The 24089-nt window shown below is 45.5% G+C and overlaps 1 protein-coding gene across 2 annotated transcripts in view; it reads right to left on the bottom strand.

The window, feature by feature from the left end:
* Positions 1 to 287: 287 nt before the first annotated feature.
* The window catches only part of PIN1 (peptidylprolyl cis/trans isomerase, NIMA-interacting 1), a 38476-nt gene continuing 14674 nt past the window's right edge, over positions 288 to 24089 (bottom strand). For both annotated transcript variants that reach the window (XM_081898212.1, XM_081898213.1), the window contains exons 3-4: positions 10388 to 10495; positions 288 to 1815 (exon numbers count right to left, since the gene is read on the bottom strand). In XM_081898212.1, the coding sequence (XP_081754338.1) occupies positions 1706 to 1815; positions 10388 to 10495 (218 nt within the window). In that variant the 3' untranslated portion in view covers positions 288 to 1705. The remainder of the gene's footprint in view (positions 1816 to 10387; positions 10496 to 24089) is intronic.

Genomic DNA, 24089 nt, shown 5'->3' with positions numbered 1-24089 from the left:
GATATATGCAGTTGCCCACCAGCCTTCTCCGCCCCCCAGGTTGCTCAGCACTGCAAATCCAACATACACCATGGACACAAGATTGGCAAGTAATAAAGGAGTCACCATGAATGGCTAGGCAAACGGCATTTGGGATTGGTGGTTCACAAGCTGCAGGGGCCTGCACTAAAAACTTGGTTTATTTATACCTGAAGAATTCCAGCTTATGATCAAACCTTGCAAGAGAAACAACAAAATGAGATACATACAAGGAGATGTCAAGAAAGAAAGGGACAAGGTCAAACCTATGATGTTTAACAGGTGAGGGTTTTTTTTTAATTCTTCTTGCATTAGAGAACTCAAACACACACTCTCTATACAGCTATATACACACACAAAGCTTGCTTGCATCAGACCAAAAGCGAGGAAATTGGTAGGAATCTTACGGATCTTAGTAAACAGAAAGCAACGTAGCATAACTGAAAGGGTGACTTTACAGTATTCTTAAACCACAAATGGATCATGACCTGCCTCTTTGAAAAAAAGGAAAAGGGGGGGGAACCTAGAAGTCTATGTCTAACGGTCTTCCTTTGGGATGGCATTTCAACAACAAGAACTGCACACAGGAATGGTTAACATACAATTAATTGTAATATAATTTTACACAGGTATAAATTTGGGGAGGGGGAAGAGCTGAATGGGAAGGGCATCAATGGCTAAAGTCTTTGCTTGTCCTTAAAAGGCATCTTCAAGTTTTAAGTCAACATGAAAACATACTGGAAGCCAACACGACAGGTTAAAAGCTGGGCCTCCGGATCCAGAGCTCTGGGCATGCTCAGACATCCACTCCAAATTCCCCCACAAGCAGTTCTCTTCCATGCACTTCCATGGAGGGGCCAATGCCACCTGCACATCCCTTTGCACACATGGAAAATTCCCCCCTATGGAAGTGAATGGAGAAGCCTGGTGGGCTCCATGCATGGATTATCATAGCTCAGTTAGGGCACTGTATATATTATTTGAATTCACAATTCAAAGGGAATCTGCCAGGCCATACTGCAGAATAATGGCTTTCATTACGGATCCAAGAGCAATTTAGCAATGATTGGTCAACTGGAAAACTCAGTGCCCTGAATTCCAAGCGAGAGAAGAGGATAGGGGTGGGGTGGGGTGGGGAGGCATTACGTTTGAACCTAAACAAGGGCGGACACTAGTGGAATATATTTTCTTTCTATCTAAAACACCAAGAGCTAAGTTTTGCCACCATCAGTGGAGCCCTGTAATAAATAACTCTATTACAAGTTGGATGCGGAGAGAAAGCGTTGAAGTATGACCCTGCAGCACAGGCGCGTCTCCTGAACTGGAGAAATCGTCAATATCAGACTCAAGTGGCTGTGGGTTTATTTATTTATTTCCTTTAAAACATCCTCCTCACTGTGCCTATGAAAGATGCTGCTGTCTCTTAGTTTCAAATGCATTTTCTGCCTCAGCTAACCATGCATCTCTACAGGTGGGGAAAGACATTGCATTGAGGTGCCAAAGGAGGCACTGAGATATGAAAACAAGGGGTGTGTTTTTCCATATATAAAATAAAAAAAAAATATTGAAAAGCTAGATATGGAGTTTGTTCGGGGATAGAGAGCGCACAGAGGGGTTGGAATAAAGGTTCTCTTGTTCCTTTTCCCCGCCACCCTTTCCTTTCCAAGTGTGTCGCGCCAAGGCACTTTCACTCTGTACGCAGGATGATATGGATCCCTGAATCTGTGAATACTGGTCCGCTCATCTCGCCAGGCCTCAGCGCAAACGAGGCATCTTCAAAAGGTTTCTGCATTTGACCTGTCAGATGGAAAAGAGATTTCAATTAAACACTGGAAGAGGACAAAAGACATCAGATCAAGTGTTACCTTGGAACAAGCCGCAAGAAAACATATAAGGGATAGCAAATTTTGTCATTGTTGACCAGAACAAGGTAAGAAAATAAAGCAGACAAGCAATTACATGAGCTCAAGTATTGGGGTGGCCAATGTGTGCAAGTGACAACAGGTCCCTACTTTAGGATTTGGATGTGAGCTTTGCTCTGATCTTATGAACGAGCCTGAAAGTTTGGGGACAATCTAAAAGATCTTCATCAGGGCTAACATAAAATAATTAATTCTTCATTATTGGATACATATGCATGTTCTCTCTCTTGCCAAGTCTCCACCTTGCCATGTCTCTGATACTAGGCACACAAACACACACTCCACTCTGCAAAAACGGTCCAACGTTTGAATTGTACCAAATTGACATGGTGGGTGATCCATAAATGAACACACACACTGAACAGGCCAGCCTTAAATGAGCTCACCAGCAAAAAAAGGGGGTTAAGTATAGTGCTATGTGCATCCTCAGCCAAGACTCAAATATCTGAGAGATATGAGCAAACACCTTCTAAATCAAGCACTCCAAGTCATTTAAAACTAGAGTCTCGAGTTGCTCCTGTCCTCCTTTATGTGCACCTCCTTTGCTACCCACTCTCTCCTTGTTACTCACAGTCATGATGGTCCACAAAGATAGCAAAATGAGGGGGAGATAATGGGTCAGGATGGAGTGCACCAAATGGGATGGCAGGTGGGGGATTCTATGTTTGAATGCTCTCCCAGCATAAAAACTTGCCAATGAACAAGGCTTCCTACAAGTAGAAAGCTAGTACATCAGGTAAGAAGCTTCTAATCTCATCTTCTTCCTGTTGTGCCAATTAGCTGCAGAGGTGTGGTTTTTTGTTTTTGTTTTAATAGGAGAGGATCTTAAAAATTGATTTACCCCCTCCCCTTCCACAGTTTATCCTACCACCTCATTCAGCAACATTTATATATAAAAATCAACCATTTGATTTATTACCAGCCCTTCACCATAACGTCCCAGGAGGGTCGCAAGCATATAAAACATTACTAAGAGTTGGAAACAAACTGCAATCACAAGAACAGGGTGGGTCTCAAAAATACTTATCTCAAGCATCAAAGGAAAGGGTAAAGAAGTGAGTCGTCAACATATGACAAAACCTGGACAAGGTGCCAGATGTACCTCTTGTAGGCCATGCCTCCCCCCTCCTCCCTCTCACACACCCCTGCGTTGTGCAACAAGCCCTCTAGACAAAGGACTCTTAACCCTGTACAGCTCCTTGCACAGGGTTGACTCAAACCGCTAGGTTGCAACAGCAGCCTGGAAGAGGGTGCCCCTCTGCTGTACAGATGGAGCATTTGAGTCAGAATGTCACTCTGCTCAAGTGCCCTTGGAAACTGGATGCCCTGGACGTAGCCATGACAGCTGTTCAATGGATTTCAGGGAGAAATGATCTTACTTGAGATTCTCCTGCTTGCCCAGACCCCCATTGGTCCCCATTTGACAGCAGAAAAAAGGAAGGAGGGCCAAGAGTGGTCCCAGGATAGTCGCAGGACTAATCATTCCCTCAAATGGCTCTTGCTCTGTGCTTCCACCCTCCTTGACAACTGCTCCTCCCTGTCCAATTTCTTTTGTAGGCCTCTCTGTGAACAGCCCCAGATCAGGCACCAGGCCTGCTTTTTGGACCCAACTTCTGCAAATGCTGCCCTGCAACAACCCAGATGCCAGGGAGTTCATTTTACAGCAGCAGCTCAAGAAATGCTTGGGTAAGAAAGCCAGCTCCCAAGCTGATGCAGCAGACCAGAAGAGCAAGCGTCTTCTGCATCCAATTTAAGGCGGTCCAGAAGTCTGCGGCTCCCAGCTCAGAACAATGAGGCTTTTAAATACAGAAAAGGGCAGCGCTCACAGCAGACTTGCATGCCCAGAGTCAAGAGGAAGGAGAGGGCAGGGAGGAGGATGTTCTGTTGCCTGATCCCAGCACCAACAGCCTTCACGAACACTTGCTGTTTTGAGTGAAGATTCTACCAGGGAAGATTCTGGAGCAGATCATTAAGCAAACAGTCTGTGAGCACCTAGAAAGGAATGCTGTGATCACCAATAGTCAGCATGGATTTCTGAAAAATAAGTCATGTCAGACGAACCTGATCTCGTTTTTTGACAGAATTACAAGCCTGGTAGATGAAGGGAACGCAGTGGATGTAGCCTACCTTGATTTCAGCAAGGCATTTGACAAGGTGCCCCATGATATTCTTGTAAAGAAGCTGGTAAAATGCGGACTTGACTATGCTACCACTCAGTGGATTTGTAACTGGCTGACTGACCGAAGCCAAAGGGTGCTCATCAATGGTTCCTCTTCATCCTGGAGAAGAGTGACTAGTGGGGTGCCACAGGGTTCTGTCTTGGGCCCGGTCTTATTCAACATCTTTATCAACGACTTGGATGATGGACTCAAGGGCATCCTGATCAAATTTGCAGATGACACCAAACTGGGAGGGGTGGCTAACACCCCAGAGGACAGGATCACACTTCAAAACAACCTTGACAGATTAGAGAACTGGGCCAAAACAAACAAGATGAATTTTAACAGGGAGAAATGTAAAGCATTGCACTTGGGCAAAAAAAAATGAGAGGCACAAATACAAGATGGGTGACACCTGGCTTGAGAGCAGTACATGTGAAAAGGATCTAGGAGTCTTGGTTGACCACAAACTTGACATGAGCCAACAGTGTGAGGCGGCAGCTAAAAAAGCCAATGCAATTCTGGGCTGCATCAATAGGAGTATAGCATCTAGATCAAGGGAAGTAATAGTGCCACTGTATTCTGCTCTGGTCAGACCTCACCTGGAGTACTGTGTCCAGTTCTGGGCACCACAGTTCAAGAAGGACACTGACAAACTGGAACGTGTCCAGAGGAAGGCAACCAAAATGGTCAAAGGCCTGGAAACGATGCCTTATGAGGAACGGCTAAGGGAGCTGGGCATGTTTAGCCTGGAGAAGAGGAGGTTAAGGGGTGATATGATAGCCATGTTCAAATATATAAAAGGATGTCACATAGAGGAGGGAGAAAGGTTGTTTTCTGCTGCTCCAGAGAAGCGGACACGGAGCAATGGATCCAAACTACAAGAAAGAAGATTCCACCTAAACATTAGGAAGAACTTCCTGACAGTAAGAGCTGTTTGACAGTGGAATTTGCTGCCAAGGAGTGTGGTGGAGTCTCCTTCTTTGGAGGTCTTTAAGCAGAGGCTTGACAACCATATGTCAGGAGTGCTCTGATGGGGTTTCCTGCTTGGCAGGGGGTTGGACTCGATGGCCCTTGTGGTCTCTTCCAACTCTATGATTCTATGATTCTATGAGATGCCCAACATGACAGGGATCAGGTGAGAAAAGGCCAAGTAAATCTCATGTAAGTTTACGACCCTTGTAAGTCCACTGCGGAAGGAATGAGATGGGCACAGAAAGCTTAATGACCATCTGACAGATGAATCTTTGAAGGGTTTTTTTCTTGTTTGTCTCTCTTTTTTTCTTTTTGAGATGGAAGACATTTGGGTGATATACTAATCTCTTTGCAGGCTCTGCACAGGGCCATGCATTGCGGACGCATCACGCCTCTGAGGCAGCCGGGTGCAATTTATATACTTTACTTTAGGCTTTAAATCCACAGCCTTTTCTTCCGGCTGCAGCTCTGAACTTCCTCTTCCAGGATTAGTCATTACAGCTTCCGCCCATTGTCTTCCACAAGTGCAGTTAGAAGATGTTTTACCAGCAAAAGGCTTATGGAAAAGCTATGGTGCCAGGCTGGGGTCTCAGACTGCTGGTGGCACCGAGAAATGAAGTAGCATAGCCAGAGGATGCAAAAGAATTGTCAGGAAGAAGTGGTGCTCCTCTAACAGGTGGGGAGGGTGGAGCCCAAGTGCAAGACATGGGGGGTCATGGTTGGCTGGCAAGGAGGTGGTCCTTTGAATGCTTCCAGGGTGCTGCTGCATACCTATGGACAAACAAGTCTGGTGTGTGTGTGTGTGTGTGTGTGTGTGTGTGAGAGAGAGAGAGAGAGAGAGAGAGAGAGAGAGAGAGAGAGAGAGAGAGAGAGATTCCTTTTGCCTCTAAGAATGCACATTCCTCTGCCCCATTCCAACCCTTCCCCAACTTGATCTTTTTAAAAGCCAATTTCTCTCTCAAGCCAAGAAATCTTCATTTCAGAATGAGGAAAAACAGGTTTAGCCTCCCAGCCTGGGCTTCAATAAAGCCAAAAGAGGAAACGTCAATTACCTGGAATATTTTTTGAAGAAGATAAATTGGAATGCTTGAGCCGTTCCATCTCTAAACGTAACCAGAATTCATAGCTCTCATAAATTATGGTTTGCAGCCCCCCAAAATGCATAAGGAGAAGGAGACTGGCAGTGTTGCCTGGGAAGAGCAGACCAGCTGCTTGTGCCATTAGTGCCACCCAGTGGATAAAAGGGACTCCAGCAGCTTCGCTGCATATCTAAAAGCATCTCCCTCTGTAAGTCACCCAGGATTATGCCTGAGCTGACAGTTCCTAAATGAGACCAAACAACCCGTCACCAGCAGCCCAAGATTAATGGCTCTTTCATTACTTCCCAATCCATAATGTGCCAATATTAGTAACCATCCTTTTTTTCTTTTTCTTTTTAAAAAAACAGGAAATATTTGACTGAGGAAGAAATTCTTGCCATTTGTCGTCAAAACAGCGCACTTCATGGAAAGATAAAGAGCACATAAAACAGTGTCTCCATGCAAATCAAGACTTCGGATTCCTGACAAGACGTTTTGGCTAGATAAAGTTAGCAGTGCCTTGGCTAGCAGCTAAACAAACACAAACCAATGCTAGACAGGCAAGGCAGAAAAGAAGTTGTTGAATGTTTTAGACAAAAATCACAAAAATGCTTTTTTTAGCAACGTGGGCTGCCATACATCCAGATTTTCCAAGGCATTTTTCAACCCTATTAGGGATTATGGCATTGGGAGATGCCCACAAGAGCTTTGGCTATATAAATGTATCCTGGGTGAAGCCAGGGGCTCCCCCCACCCACCAGTAAATTGGCACTATTCAAAGATGGACTCCTTTCCATGACCACCGAAGTCTCGGAGCTGGGCATTTTTCTTTCAACTTTGTCAAAAGCCAGAGAACGCTTCTCCCACTTCATCAAAGTTACAGTTCCCAAAATGGGGCTGAGAGAGTCTGAAACAACCTCTTGGCCTTGAAGTGCTTCCACAAATGACACTGGCAACACACAGGGCCAGAGGGACCTCATAACTTGCCACCCGTCTCCCATCAGGCTCCCGACAGAAACCCACCCTCCCGCTCTGAGGGTGTGCTGTGCAAAGTGACTATCCAGGTCACTTGGTCACTTGCTGTGGAGACGCTTTTACACCCTGCTGTGCTCCTGAAAAGCCATCACTGGGAGAATGCCAAGGTCGGCTGACTCACCGTTCTGAAATCAGTGGGGGTCCTGGACCCCTTGGAGAATCTGCTGAAATCTGGGGACTCACACCCCAGAATAACGCACAGACACACAAAACAAATTTCATACAATTTATTTTATTGTGTTGGTGGTTCAGTTGCCCCTTGAGTACAAGTGACCCTACGGACAGGCTCGTCTTGCTCACTGAGACTCTCAGAGCCTTATCTTTCAAGTTTAAAAAGTAGCAGGACAGTTTCAAGATACGAACTCAAAAGCACCATAGATAGATGAGGTCCACTGTCTACATCACTTTCAATAGTCCCCGGTGTTGCTCTTTAATCCTAAATCCCTCTCACTTGTCCAGTGTAATCCAATGTCATTCCCCACCCAATATCCAGAAACTGTGCCACGCAAGAACAGAAAATGGCACCAGTCACAACACCCATTTTTTAAAGCCAATTTCAGGCCTTTAAGCCTGCAAGCATGACTTCAGAAGCTCAGGCTGCAACAGAACTGGCAAACTGGAGGGCTCCAGCACTCAGGATTGGTCTCTGCTCTTTCCCATCATGAGCAGAAGCAGAACGTATCGTTTACAAGAAGCAAACGCCTGTGCACCTGCTTCCCTTGCTCCTGGTGCATACATGAAGATGCAGGTGCTGAAGGAGCAACTCTTGGTCTACCTGGCTCTGTACATCCCATTCCTGCTCCCTGTGGTCCTTTCTCATGGAAGATGCTGCAGGTTGCAGGGGTGGGGGAGGGACGTCCCCATAGAAACAACGTACCCTCTTCCTGAGCTACAGCCCCTTTTAGTGTGAAGCCTAAGGGGAGGTGCATGCGCGGACTGGAGACACATTGATGGTTAAGAGACCTGTGAGGCTCTTTGGAGGGCTCCAGGGGTGGGGGGTCAGGGGAATTTAAAAAACAGCCAGTCTTCCTGCTCCAGTGAATTAAAGTGCCTTTTGTCAGCACCACGGGATACAATCCATGGCATACTCAGGTCTGAAAATAGGCAGTATTAAACGTGAAAGACAGGAGAGGTGTGCAAGGCATTGAAGAAGCTGCCCAGTCACCTCTGGGCACTACTTCGTTTCCCCCAAGCTTCTTTTGGCAAACTTGAAGAACTTGGGGAAACAGCAGAAGCAGCCCACCGAGGATATCTCATTTCTTCAGTTTCAGGATGAAACCACACAAATGCAAGACCCAGCAGCCTTAGGCCACATGCCTAGGGGCGAAGTTAGATAGCCCATAGTATCCCTTCCAGCTCTATGATGCTGGGTCAAAGGCAGATGATCAATGAAATGTATAAGACAGCAGGGGGGCGCGATACAGAGGAGGAACAACCTCCACGTGGCAAAATCGTTAAAGAGCAGGTATCCTTTAATACAAAACACACAGCGGAAGCCTGCTGAAGGAAAGAAGCCATGCCTCAGCTGGTGTGATGCTGTAGACAGAAAGCTTAATCATATGGAACAAAGTAGAGAAAGGCCTTAAGTTGTAACAGATGGGAAAGACCAGTCAATTCCCTGTGATCCTTTGGGGAGCAAGAGGGCAGACGATGCAGTGCTCAGCCTACAATGCCCTGAAACACCACAATAATAGCAAAAGAACTTCTGTGAGCGGCTTGTTTGAGGCCAGAGACCCCAGTTCACTTAACCAGGATCCTTCTCTTCTGAAACTGCTCCAAATTCCTTTCAAGAGCACAGCAACACAGCATGACCACAACACAGTCCAGATAAGAGACTTGGAGCAGCATGCGCACACAGCACCACAGTGCCCTCTCTGCGCATTTCTCTTTGTTATAGTCACAGCAAGTCAAGCACAGGCAAGAGGAGGATGTAAACAGCCTCACCGTGTCCAAGGTTGGCTTCCAGCAGGCAGGCAGAGCTAACTACTCTGAGGACACTCAAGCCAAAGAGAGTGGCAGCATTTCCCCCAAGGTAAGGGGGAACCCTTAGGAAGTCAGACTGGAGAGCCTAAGAAGGCAAAGCCAGCCATGGCGCAGGGCAACCACAGCAGTGGAAAAACAGACAGGGAGTGGGAAGCTATGGGCCAAGGTGTGGCTTTTAAAATGTGCCCCCAGCAATACAACTTCAGAACAATTGGAAGGGGCAGTATATCACTGTCCCCCAGTAATTTTAAGAACAACTTGAGAGACTTCTGCCATGTGCTTGTGGGTGGGGGCAGCACACGAGGGTCAGAATTACTCTCACTTAGGAATTACTTTCACTTGTATTCCATGGCAATGGATGTATTCATCTGTTGTAGGAAAAATATAAAATCCCCCTGTATGTCCGTTTGAAAGTAGTCCCAACAAACTCAGCAGGATTTACTTCTAAGTAGGCCAGCATAGGATTGGGAATTCAAATCAAAATTGACAGTTGAAAGAGGGCAATCTTTATTCCAGATGAGTTAATCCAGAACACTTTTGTCTCTGCTCATCATCAGCTCTGCACAACACCGGTGTGCAGTCCCTGCCATGGGCATGTGGCCCTCAACAACAGTAGCCCTGAAGGATATAAAAGAGTTGTGGTTGGTGCTGAGGAGAGTCTCTCCCTGTCAGCGTGCCAGGACTCTCAGGACTGAGGCTGCCTCCTCCCTAGTGGCTGAGGGCCCTCACATTTCATACAAGGGGGTGGGGGAAGCAGGCCTTTCTATCTACAGTGCTATTATCAAGGCCACATCAATTGTGCTGGGGAACCTGCTTCCTAATGCACCATCTGTCCAGCAAGGTCTGCACTGTTATTAGCCAAGGTGGCTGAGGCTCAGCACAGAGCTATTTTCAATCAGTGTGTGCCTCTTCAAACCGGAGAGCCAATAACCCAGTGTTTGCGTACAACGTGAGTGATTTGAAGCACCATCACTGACTTCATGATTCACTGTATTCCAAGGCATCCAACTGGCTTGGTGTCTGAAGTAACTCCACTTCTTGTAAGGTGTGTGCAGAAAGAAACCTCTCATCAGAGAGGGGCAGGCTTGCAGTCCTCCTTTTAACACCTCCCTCTGCTTGAGGAGTGGTATTTATCATTTGTTGACTGATTAAGTTTCATAGTAGTATCTCAGGGCAGTTCACACAATGCACCATGTGAAACTCTTGCTCTACTCACCCCTTCCAAAAGCACCCAGGTCTCCTCCTGCCTTGGCTGAGCTGCAGTCACTGAACTGTGATGCTAAGGATTCAAAGTCTTCCCCAGATTTAATCTTCTGGATGTAGCCTGTGGACAAGAGAGCAATTTGAGACTAAGGCAAGGCAACAGAAAGTCATGAAAGCTCCCACCTGCTGTCCAAAAGGGGTAGAGCCCAGATAAGTGGTTTACCATCTCAGTGTGTATTACAACACTGTTAGCATCTAGATCAAGGGAAGTAATAGTGCCACTGTATTCTGCTCTGGTCAGACCTCACCTGGAGTACTGTGTCCAGTTCTGGGCACCACAGTTCAAGAAGGACACTGACAAACTGGAACGTGTCCAGAGGAGGGCAACCAAAATGGTCAAAGGCCTGGAAACGATGCCTTATGAGGAACGGCTAAGGGAGCTGGGCATGTTTAGCCTGGAGAAGAGGAGGTTAAGGGGTGATATGATAGCCATGTTCAAATATATAAAAGGATGTCACATAGAGGAGGGAGAAAGGTTGTTTTCTGCTGCTCCAGAGAAGCGGACACGGAGCAATGGATCCAAACTACAATGTTTGACAGTGGAATTTGCTGCCAAGGAGTGTGGTGGAGTCTCCTTCTTTGGAGGTCTTTAAGCAGAGGCTTGACAACCATATGTCAGGAGTGCTCTGATGGTGTTTCCTGCTTGGCAGGGGGTTGGACTTGATGGCCCTTGTGGTCTCTTCCAACTCTATGATTCTATGATTCTAGTGTACAAGGCTCCTGTGTCCAGTTAATAACGGTACAATTTAACTACCGGTATATCATCATCATCATTCAATTTATATCCAAAAGGACCCCAGGGCAGCAATTGATCAAGTTCTGCCTAAGTTGCTGAGTTCTCACAATTTGTTGTGTTTTTAAAGTTTGCACATAGTTTACACTTAAGCACAAATTGTCTTGTCCTGATGACATCCCTAGTTTGTGTTGATTTTCTTTTGTCTTTCCACCCAATGGTGTTCAACCCTTTGTTAGCAGATATGATGAAGATACAAAAGCGAGACTGAAATAGCTACTTCAGGCATGCCCAAAGGCTTCATTCCGCCCTTGGAGATGCTCCCTCCTTTTGAACAGCAGAGACACATACCTATTTCACTGTATGTTTCAAAAGCAATCCACTGTGCAAATGGCAAAACTTCTCAAGAAACTCTACTTTTCTTGGGAGCACAAAAGCAATGGTGAAGGGGGGTTTGGATACTGGCTTCTGCATTTTTCTAAGTATACCTTGATGATGATGACATTTATACCCCGTCCATCTGGCTGGGCTTCCCCAGCCACTCTGGGCTACTTACAGCACATAAAAAATTGTAAAACATTAGACCTTAAATCAGTTTTTTTAACCACTTCAAAATTACTACACTGTCACTGTGTTAGCTGTAAAAACCTGGTTCACATTTGTATCCTGCTGCTCCTTCAAGGAGCTCAGGTCAGTGCGTAAGATTATTCTCACAGCAAGCCAGTGGAGTTGGATTATAGCCTGAGAGAGGGTGATTGGCCCATGGTCACCCAATGAGTAGGGATTTGAAGGGCTTTTGTAGGGATTTTGAGGCAGACCCCAAAATGGTGCCAGGGAAGAAGGGACGAGGGAAGATCTACATCAGGAACCAGGGGAAAGGAAGAACAGCATTCAGATCTGCTGCCCTGGTGGATCCTGCTGCCTGAGGCAGTAGCCTCACCTTGCCTCATGGGTGGGCCAGCCCTGGGGATTTTAACCCAGATTTCCCAGCTTCAAGTCCAACACTCCAACCAGTACACTACACTGCCTCTACCTAGACTTAGGACTGCAATTCTATACAGCCTTTTTGACCTGGTTGGTGTTCTGGACTACTGCTCCTAACTTCACTCACCAGAGAAGCTGTACTCCAACATCTGGAGGGCACCAAGCTAGGGAAGACCACACTGATTGGCAGTTGCTCTCCAAAGGTTGAATCTGGGACCTCTACCATGCACAGGATGTGCTCTGCCACTGCACATCTATGCAATGTGTGGCTAAGAGGAGCCATGAGCAGAACACAGGAAACAGATTCCACAGGGGCTCTGTGCCTAGATAGAACCACCCAGCTGCGGAACTGAGAGGGACAGATCCAAGCCACCTCCACGTGAGGAGCTCCTGGGGTGAGGGTAGCGCTCACTGGGGCTGATGAAACTTCTAGTGCAGGACACTCAGTTGGCAAAGTCTGCTATACACAGTTAGCTGGCAGGAAGCCCCACTGAACTTAAGGGGACTGGCTTTCATGTAGAGATGCCCAGGATTGTGCTGTAGAAGATTCCTTTCAGAAACAGGGTAATCACTACAGCAAAACAGCTGTAGCCCTGCTCACTCTTGCCAGCCTTTCATAAACTACAAAAGTGGACAGAACGGTGTTTTATCATCTGCCCAACACTGTATGCAACCCTCAAAAGGGGATCACAGCACAGGAGGATCAGAACACCACAGGGCCTCCAATTTTTCCTCCCCGGCCATCTTAAAATTTCACCCTGATGCTTGTGACCTGCAAGGGAGTTGAGAAGATGTTACTACAGCATAAGCTGTAGAAATGGAAGAATATGCAGAAGACTGAAAATACAAAACATGCTACTGTCCCAAAAGATGAATGGAGGTTTCTGAGTTGGATTTTACAACCATCTATTCTAGAAGTGGAGTCTGGAATCACTCCGTTTGCTTTCCTGCAGTGAAAAGTGTTTATGCAGATCAGCAGCACCTGCGTAGAAGCCAAATGCCTCTGTGATATTTTGGATTGACTAAGAACAGTTATTTTGAAGGCAGGAGAGGGGAGACACTTAGTAGCTATATGCCAATTCAGGCAGCTCACGTGAGCAAGGACTGAGGAGCCACCTGCTTCTTCACTGCAGCAAATTTGAATTACATGTTGGATAGATTTTTCAGACAAGAGAAGCTTAAGAGAGAACCAGATTAACCCAGCCAGGGCAGAGTCTGGTCCCTGGGTTTGATTCCCCTTTGCACCAAGCTGCAGAGGGCCTGGGGCTGGCAGGTTACTCTGGTGCAGCCTGCCATGGGTTGCAGAAATTATGAATGTTTCACCCAGAGCCATCCATGCCCCAAGCTCTCCTGAGGGGACCTCCAGTTCTAACTTGTGACCTGTCCTCGGTTCCTGCATTGAAGGGGGATGGACGACGACTCTCGGGGTCCCATCTCTACTGTTCAACGATTCTAGGATTCTGGACATCCTCAGCTCCAGCGCTGTCCTCACCCGCAGCTGCCTTAAATCAGAAGGCAGAATGGGAAGGGCAGAAGAAGCAAGAGTCCCTGGGGAATGATCAGATCAGTGTCTTCCTCCCTTGCCTCCCTGTTCTCCCATCAGCCTTTACCCAGGGTCAGCCCAAGACATTTGGACACCTGAGTTGAACCACCAAATGGCACCCTCTTCCTGCCAGGGAAAAGGGGGGGAATGAAGATCTTATCAGAAACAAGCAAGGAAGAAGATCTACATCGGAAACGGGGGAGCAGGGATGTCAAATCACCATTACCTATTGGTCAAAGTAGAAATCTAAGGCAGCCATGGGGAGAAAAGAGGTCCACTGAGAATCATGCCAGGCAACCGCAGGGCCGTGGAGACTCCCAGGGCAGCCCCAGCCGTTGCCTTCCAGCCCGGTGACTTCATGGGCCTGGACACAGGATGCTGATTTTATCTAGCACAGCAAATGAGGAACGCAGGGTTGCAGCCTCTCAGAAGCATCACCCCTCTATACTTGGGCAGGGAGGAAGGCAGAAGAGATGAGGTTGAGTCCCTAGCTCACAGCTGAGCCATGTGGTTTGATTTGCCTCCCACTTAACATAGCAGGAGAGTCAGAGGAGAGGAGGAAACACTTGCAAGAGCAAGCAATGCAGCAAACTCAGGCAAAGGGCAGCTGTTACCGGGGCTAATGACTTCTTGGTTTGTCTCGAGGCAGCCAAGCTGGTTGCCGTGCAGCCCCGTTCAGCAGGAACCACTCTAGAGCCCTGCTGCCATTTGGAAGAGCAGGTCCTCTTTGAGAAATGGGTCGTGTTTGCCAACCCTGCTATCTAAGGAGGAGGAGTTCAACTCTCACCTAACTGCCTTCCTGTGGACAATTCTGTTTTTTCCGGCACACAGAATTCCCACCCAATGGGATGTTTGGGACAAAGCAAACACTGCTAACAGTCCAATGCAGCCAGCAAAATATCCCTTCTGAAACATGAGCAGAAGAGGAAGCTACTACCAAGCCCAGGGTATTTGTAGATCTAGCTCAGCTATCAGCAACTCTTCAATATCTCAGGCATTTTTTCTAATTGTGCATCCAATACTATGCATCCAATAGATGCTACATTATTTCAGTGTGTCATCTAGTATTCTCTCATTATTTGTTTAATTCTATATACTAAAACAAAACCAAACAAAACCACCCACAGAAGTCCTTCTATGAGATGCCGCCTATAGACAGAGGTGCTGAAGACCTCATTCTTCTGTTGAGGTCCAACTTCCCTCGGCATCAGTGGTTGAAGTCTGCATGCTGGTGGTGAGAAGGACCCAGGCTTTCTTCCCCATTGCTCTCTTCCTGCCCCCTGCCTCAGCTGCTAAGGCAGAACAGGTCACTCTGGCTGGAGTTCTGAAGGAGTATGCAGGAAAGCAGTCAAATTTTTTCAACAGGACCCCCGGGGAACAACACATTAAGACTAATCTGCCCAGTGATACAGTTTTGGAAAGAAGTCCACCAAAGAAAAATCAGTAGCCCACAGACATTTTCTACACCAGCCTCCTGCTCACATATCTGGGGGGACGACACACCTGTGTGTGGTCACCTCCACCAGATTCTTACTCGCCGTAGGAGATCAGGTAAGAGGCTATTTACACAACAAAAATCTAACACACACTCACAAGCCCTTTGACAACTCTCAACCTCCACAGTGTTTAAGAAAAACATGGCAATATCAGAGTTAAAATTCTCTAAACAATAACTCAAAGGCAACGATGATATGCCTGTCAAACTGATGCTTCCCAGGGGATCTATTTTAACAATTCTAGGCTATAATTATGTTCATCAGGTATGGTAAGCTTGTTCAGAGAAATTCAATGAGGCTCAGCTGTTTGATTGCGGCTAAGGTGGGCATTCATGCAATAAATTCTTTAGTGAGATATTTGTTGTTGTTCATAATTTCACCTGCTCATTTTTAGGAAGATAATAACAGACTGCTCTTGCCAAGTCAACAGTATCAATCTCCCTTTATACCGTTATCAAGCCAAAATGCACACCGCCATTTTTAAACAATTATATGCAAGCTCCTATGACCTTTACCACAAATGGTGTTTATCAAGGACAGATGCAGCTGTTGACAGAAAATAGATTCTCCCCACGCCCAGCTCTCCTGATCATGGCATTTCATATAAAAAAAGAAACAATGATAATAAAAGAGACAAATGAATGAATTCCTAATGGGTTTTATCAACCTCACAGCAGGAGAGTTAGATGAAATAAGTTTTAATCACACCTTTCCCTCTGTCCTTAAGGTGATACAGAAGATTGCTCTAACACAAAAATTATCTGATAGCAAAAGGACTCCCGTCTCTGGGGCTATCAAACCGGTATTTTAATACATTTTAAACATCACTTGAATATAAGAATTACATCAGAATCCCATACAATACAAGATTAAATGTCTCTCTCCATAATGTTATCAGATGATGGAAGCCTTCTGCTGCTGCACCCAGCAACAAATTTTCATTGGCTTAGCCTTCTATCTGAGAAAGATAACATGCACAGAAAAAGCTGGTTATCGGAACTTCTAATGGAAGATGTGGTTCTGGGGCAGCACTTGGCCAATAAGCCTCTCGTGCTCTGCATCCAAACGGAACTTCTCAACAATCCCAAGATGCCACAGTTTGCTCAAGGTAAAGGAAACAATGGCAATGTGTTCCTCCTCTACAACAGCATACCATCTTGAAAGCTCTAGGAGTTGAAGAAAAGCCAAGCTGAGTAGCAGCCCGACTAGAAGGAAGGTTGCCCCAGTTTTTGGGAGCTGTGGTGAATCTTCACACACACCAGGTTGCATTTCACACAATTGCGCTGCTTGCACAACAGGAGGGCTCTTGTGCTCCCTCTCCTCTCCTTGCGCACACCCCAGGCTCCCCCACAAATCTGCTCCAGACTGTTGGAGAGGCAGGGAAAGTTGTGGGAAGTCCTTGCACCAACAGAACAACTTTGTTGGATATAATCTGTTGGGCATGGTTGCTTGGTGTAACTTTAAAAGTTCAGTTTCCTTTCCTTTGTTTACGAGGCGATGGGGAGAGAATTACAACTCTCACTTGGAAAGCAAAACAGATTTCTGCCTTAACCATCCTGGTTACATCAAACAGCCAACTGCTAACACTTACCCTTAAGAACCATTTTAAGGGCTGTATGGATCATCAGGATAGTGAATCATTAGCATGGAATAATTCATCCTAAAACTCGCTTTCCAAACAGGCTTTTCATGAGCTCTGCTTCTTGCAGTTAATATGACTTATAAGGCATTCTTGACCCCATGCCATAAAGGGTGGGTGGCAGTCTTTTTCTCAACCTACTAAGGTGTGGAAGATTTTTTAAGTTAGAATAAGATTCCAGTTTTCCTGTTTCACATGCTTCTCTGATGGTGATGTTCATGGGGACAATGAAGACAGCCATCTCCTTGGACCCAAATTTGGAAATAAATCTGGTCTCTTCAGAAACACATAATGGAAGTATGGCTTGTATACAGGGCATAAGAAGAACATTGAGAAATAATTTCTTGGTTTTATTTTCTAATGAAATGGCCCAATTCCTATTAAATGTTGATTTTGCTCACATACTATCAATTGGCAGTATTTTGTTTCACAGAAGGCTAACGAGTTTCCTAGAAGCAATTAAGGTGAGTTATTATAACCTAGAACAGGGAGTGGAGGGAATGTTGCATATTAGAGTGATGGAGGGTTCTAGAATGGGAAATATTATTTACTTAAATAATTTTTAATTGTACCTGGGAAGGCATGTCTAGGGGCACGAGGAAAATCAAAGGGACGTCTGGAATAGCTCAGTTGATAGAACATGAGACACTTGATCTCAGGGTCATGGGTTACAGTCCCAAGTTGGGGGAGATTCCTGCACTGCAGGAGGTTGGCCTAGATGACCCTCATGGTCTCTTCCAACTCTGCAATTCTTGTACTTCACCTAGAACCAACTTAATAGGCCAGCATTTATGTGACCAATGAGGAAGAGAAGGGAATAAGACAAACAATCTGAAATATTTTTCCCTGGAGGGATGGGCGTAGAAAGGGGTATCAAACCAGAGCTCACCTTTGCCACCCATGCTGTGTGCTGAACACAAACCTTGAAGAGGGTTAAACGCACCATCCCGGCTGCTGCACTGGCCCCAGCAATCAGTTTAGTGTGCCATCAACCAACCACCCCAGCCCAGAAAGTCCTAACCCTGGGATCTGCTCACTTGTCAGAGAAAGCTCACCCGAGAAGACTTTGCCTGGCTAAGATCCAAGTCCTTTTCCAGAACCTGATCCCTTGCCTCTGCCTCTCGGGTTATGCTACCTACCTCTTGGCTTTTGCTGCTGCCTGTGGGACTGTCTTCATTGCCTGTCCTAGACTACATTAGTTGCCAGAAAATGCTCTGAACATTAGCTGCTGCTTCTGGAATTTAGACCCAAAGCTGTCCTCAACCACACTACGTTGGTAACTCGGGATAAGAACTTAATTCGTTCCGGAGGTCCGTTCTTAACCTGAAACTGTTCTTAACCTGAAACACCACTTAAGCTAATGGGGCCTCCCACTGCCGCTGCACAATCTGTTCTCATCCTGAAGCATAGTTCTTAACCTGAGGTTCTATTTCTGGGTTAGTGGGGTCTGTAACCTGAAGCGTCTGTAACCTGAGGTACCACTGTATTTGCCTCCGATTCTCTTGGACTGAGAACTGGTAGATCCCAAAACCTGATTGCATGGGGACCTGACTCCACTGCATGCTGTGAACCTTAAATAAAGAACAGTCCTGATTTTTGTACCCATAGAGGGTGTTATTTGAAAATAGAAGTGGGAATCTTAGAAGGATGTATCAGTAGGAGGTATTTTGTCGTATATTTACAAAACAATACCTTCACAATACCAATTTCTATCTACCCCATGTATGCTACTACAACAAATTTAGAAGGCATAAGAATTACAAAGTTATCCAGGTGGGTTCAGTAGATGAACCTGGCATGGATGACATCTCATGGATTCTAACCCCCTCAAAGCCTGTAACATCTGATCTACAATGCTAACCTCAAAAGAAAATTTCCTCATCCCTATTTGCTATTTTAAAAGCCTTCTTCAGTGCTGCATTTTATAGGCAAATGGATTCAACTAGAGATGTACTTTTAATACATTTGCATTAAAATCAGATTTTAAGCACTTTATGATTAACATACATGCTCCCAGTTTTTTTTTAATATCTAGGTTCAATTTATTTATTTTTAAGCTATATTTTGTCATCAATTTTTCTACTCCCCTTATTAGCAGCTTTGCCACCTGACGGAACATGGGACTGGCAGAAATGACCGGCAGAATCTGAGACCAGGGGAAAGAGCCGGCGGAAGAAGATTGGAAGAAGTTTAAAGATTATCTTCAGAAATATTGCAAAATTAAGGAATGCTAGAATGATGCTGGATAGAAATTAAGCAGTTTCCAGCTGTAATGTTTTAAGATATATGAAAAATTAAGATTTTGAAATAAGCAAAATTAATGGTGAGAACTAATAATTTGCTGAGTTAATAATTGGAACTGGAATATAAGAAAGGGAGGTAAGAGGAGGTCTGGAAAACAAGTTAGAAGAAAATAAGTAAATGGAAATTTTATGTGTTTTTATTTTTTCTGTTTTTGTATTTTTTTGTATTTTGTACTTTTTTGTTTTTTAATGTATTTCTTTTGAAAAAGTTTAATAAATATTTATTTAAACAAAAATTGGTAACATCCTCAGTTAATTACAGGTATGATGTTCTCCCTTTTAACAATTGCAAGACTGCTCCAAATATGCAGCGAGGACACCAAGTCAGACTGCAGGAGGGGCAATTGCATATAGGATGGCTGTCCTCAAACCACACACAGAAAGCACCGGGCAGGTGTCAAGTCTGCCTTTCTCCTTAACATGCAGACTTTTCACATGCAAGTAGATCTAACCCACAGAGCACCATCCCACAAAATGAAGTGAAAAACTGCTCAGCTGAAACTGTGTCTGTGTCTGTGTGCAGCCAATGCCAAAAACAAAAAGCCATTTTTTTAGAAGTTAATTTCTTTTCCCACACTTATAACTGCACACATGAAGGGTTTTTTCCTCCAATCTAAGAATAGCAATGCACAATGCATCCAGCTGAGGAGAGCCATGTTCTGCTCTTATTAAAAGAGTGCAAATGGCTTTGACTAAATACAGGTTCACTGCAGTTTTTCAACCTATCTTATATTTCTGATTCAGAACTAAGGATGGAAAGTCATACAGTCTAATAAATATTCCCTCCAATTATCTGGGCAATTCCAAACCAAGTGAGCCTGGAGAAGAGGAGGTTAAGGGGTGATATGATAGCCATGTTCAAATATATAAAAGGATGTGACATAGAGGAGGGAGAAAGGTTGTTTTCTGCTGCTCCAGAGAAGCGGACACGGAGCAATGGATCCAAACTACCAGAAAGAAGATTCCACCTAAACATTAGGAAGAACTTCCTGACAGTAAGAGCTGTTCGACAGTGGAATTTGCTGCCAAGGAGTGTGGTGGAGTCTCCTTCTTTGGAGGTCTTTAAGCAGAGGCTTGACAACCATATGTCAGGAGTGCTCTGATGGTGTTTCCTGCTTGGCAGGGGGTTGGACTCGATGGCCCTTGTGGTCTCTTCCAACTCTATGATTCTATGATTTGGTCACTGACAACAGCTGAAATAAGTCTAGTGCCTTTTCTACCACAGGCTCTACAAATACTGACTGGTATTGGAAGAACGGATAGGATCTCATTTTGGGCATCAGAATAAAATAAGAAAAGAAAGGAAAGAAGGATGCATATTTCTTGCCACTTAAAAGAATTCATATGTTTATCCAGGGGTCCACAAAAATGTATTTGCCAGATCACTGGAGGGAACCAGCAAACATATCTTGTTTGTCCAGCAAACATATCTAACATGATGCCCATAAGAGAACCTGTCCTTAAAAGCAAGGGAGGAGAGGAATAAAGGTACGATCTACCTGAAGTTTGTGTCTTGATTTCAATGGGGGAATTAAGCACCCATTTAAACTTTCCCCAACTGCGATCAGATTTTCTTCTGCTGGGTTATGTCCAAATCCCACCTGACACTTGTGGGCTAGTGTGGGGAGGACTCAACAGCTGTTAGCATGGAAACTACACCGGTTGTACCACCTATGTTGCTAATCCACAGTTCCAGTATCAAGTTCCTGTTGCGCTTCTCTAACAACCTGAAACCTGGAGGGAAATTCTGCTAGAAATACCAGAGGCCATGGCTGCCAATACTGCATAGCCTCATTCCTTGACTGAACCAGAAGCTACAATTTCAAAAAGAGAGACCTCCCCAAAGGCACTAAAAAAGATGAGATTCCATGAAGGCATAATTCTCCCCATCCCTCTTCTAAACCCAGGCAGGCCAGTTCTCCTGCTGCACAATTTGGGTAGGAAAGCATGTGGAAGGGTTCATTTCCTAGAAACGTGCATGCAAACCACAGAATGGGTCTCCAGATCACAAATACAAAATGCTGCTGCGTGAGGAGGCCATGCCTGGAAACAAATAACTCAAACCCTCGCAGAGAAAGGTTCTGTTGTTGCCACCCCTGCGGCTCAAAAAGAGAGGAGCCACGGAGCAATCCAAGGAACCCACTCTTCACGCTCTACTCATTGCTTACAATATCAAACACTGAAGAATGTCTAAGTAGGAATCACTGTTCTGTGCCTGCCACAACAGATGGCTTCATGGATGCCAGAAACATGGAGCTCAGATGCCAAAGGATTCCTAGACCCTAACATTTTTCTTTCTAGTTACAGGTAGGTAGCCGTGTTGGTCTGCCGTAGTCGAAACAAAATAAAAAATTCCTTCCAGTAGCACCTTAGAGACCAACTAAGTTTGTTGTTGGTATGAGCTTTCATGTGCATGCACACTTCTTCAGATACCAATAACAAATTAGTTGGTCTCTAAGGTGCTACTGGAAGGAAGTTTTTTATTTTTTCTTTCTACTTACCCATACTGGCACCTAAGGTTCTTCCCACCCTGCTAGGAGCTGAACTTTTATTACTGTCAAGGACAAAAAAAATCAGGAGTCCGGTGTTTCCAGAAGAACATGTTAGTCTTTTTAAATTAGCTTAATCCAATTCAGCTAAAGCCAAGGGTGGCCAACGAACAAGCACTGCACCAGATTTCATGTGGAAGATATGCAGGTGGTATCTTATTCTCCCACCCACAGTTATGTTGCCCTCTTGCCTCCCTCCCACCAGTGAAATGAACATTCAACATTGTCAGGGGTTCAGGAGCAGAGGCACAGGGGAAAGAGGAAGCGGAGAGCGAAGGGGAACAATCAGAGGGCAGCGTAGGTGAGGATGACAGTGGGGCAAGAGATTCCATGAGCCTGTCCAGTGATTCGGAAGATTCCCAGAAGGGGGCACCGATAGCCAGAGCAAGGGGGGTCCCGGGAGGGACGCACCAGAAGCAAGGGACCAGCGGTGACTCCCAAAGCAGCAGCTGAAGATCGGGACCAGTTTCCCCACCAGAGCGTAGCGGGGGGGGGAAGAGTCCCATGTGTCAGGACCGGCTTCCCCTCCAGGGGAAAGAGAAGATGAGTCAGGGCTGACCACGCCCCTATCGCTGAGTGAGGGAACAGAGGGGAAGTCAGATCCAGCTAGCCCCCCCGAAGGGGGAAGCAGCGGCAGGAGCAGTGTAACGGTCAGGAGGAAGGTTGCTGGCTGGGCGCGCGCGCCAAGTTCAAATGCACAGGCGCGCGGGACAGCTGGGAGCGCGGATTGGGAGCCAGGTCCTAAAGCACACCGGAGGCAGGGGGAAGAATCCGGGGACTCTTCAGCATCAGAAGAGTCCAGAAAGGGCAACACCCCGGCGGGCAGACGGACCCAGAGGAGAAAGGAGCAAAGGAGGAGGTGGAGCAAGGCTAGGGTCTTGAACTGGTGTCTGGGGGGAGGAGATTCAGACGGAGCTTCAGCGGTCTAGGGTTGAGACGTAGAGCTGCGCGCCGCGGCTTTGGAATCGAAACTGAACCTTAATAAAGACTTTTGTATATAACAAGAACTGGCGTTGGTCCTCTGTGAGCTGGGACCTGGGGCAGCTCTGACAAACATACATGCAAATTTGTTAAAGAACATTGGTTTTGGCTTTAAATACAAATTTTATTTTCAATATAAAAATACACATTTTTACAAAGAAAATACAAGCAAACCTCTCAGGTGGCTTTACAAAAGAAAGTGCTAAATGGGAAAATAGATAAGGAACAAAATTGTGGCAACTGGTATTTGAGGCACCAAATCATACAAGAGCGATTTTAGGCCTTTCCCCCAAGTGTCTGTGCTACATGAGAAATGCATTTGAAAGCCTCAGCTCCAAAATGATTCAAAATACTAGCAAGTCAGGGTTGCCCCGGTTCTGGTTTGATGAACTGAGCTAAAAAGAAGTCTGGCAACTTTAACAATGCTTGTCCTTTCTTGGAGTTCTACAGACTCTAGAACAAGGACAAACAATGCAAACTGGAAGACATTCTTCCTTCTCCTACCAAGCATCTTACCTTGTCCAGAGGTTTGCCAAAGTTTGATACAGCTCCACCTATTTTCTGCTCATTCCACCCGCAATACATTACTATGACCACAATCTGGCACTGTGTTCTCAGAACAGGGTGTGCTGGGCAGCACCTCCAACTCTATTTTGCACTTTGGGGCATATATCGCACATACACCAGATGAGATGGTCACGGGTTTGTAAACAGTAGAATTTCAGACTGCAGACTGGGAAAGGGTATGTTGACAGGACTGAACACTCCTCCATATACCTTGTTGCACATTTTTAAAAAAGCTTGTCACCAAGGCTTTACACACATTTGTACATGCAAAAATTATATAGATATATACACACACACACTCACACACTCACACACACACACTTGGTGAATCAGGGGAATGCTGTGGACATAGTGTATCTTGATTTCAGAAAGGCTTTTGACAAAGTCCTCCATGATATTCTCGCGAGGAAACTGGTAAAATGTGGACTGAACAAAGTAACTGCTAAGTGGATTTGCAGCTGGTTGACTGACCAAACCCAAATGGTTCCTTGTCATCCTGGGGAAAAGTGACAAGTTGGGTGCCATAGGGTTCTGTCCTGGGCCCACTGTTGTTCAATGTCTTTATAAACGATTTGGATGAAGGAACTGAGGGGATGCAAATTTGCAGACGACACCAAACTGGGAGGGGTAGCTAATGTCACAGAAGACAGAATCTGAGTTTAAAATTACCTTAACAGATTGGAGAACTGGACCTAAGCTAACAAAATGCATTTCAGTCGGGACAAATGTAAGGTTCTGCACTTAGGCAAAAAGATCCAGGTGCACAAATATAGGATGGGGGACACCTGACTTGCTAGCAGTACATTTGAAAGGGATCTAGGGGACTTGGTGGACCACAAGCTTAGCATGAGTCAACAGTG

The sequence above is a fragment of the Podarcis melisellensis genome (genome assembly GCF_964234715.1).
Source record: "Podarcis melisellensis genome assembly, chromosome: 2".
In the NCBI taxonomy this organism is placed as follows: domain Eukaryota; kingdom Metazoa; phylum Chordata; class Lepidosauria; order Squamata; family Lacertidae; genus Podarcis; species Podarcis melisellensis.
The sequence above is the reverse complement of the archived record's forward strand: the minus strand, read 5'-3'. Positions and strand labels throughout refer to the sequence as shown.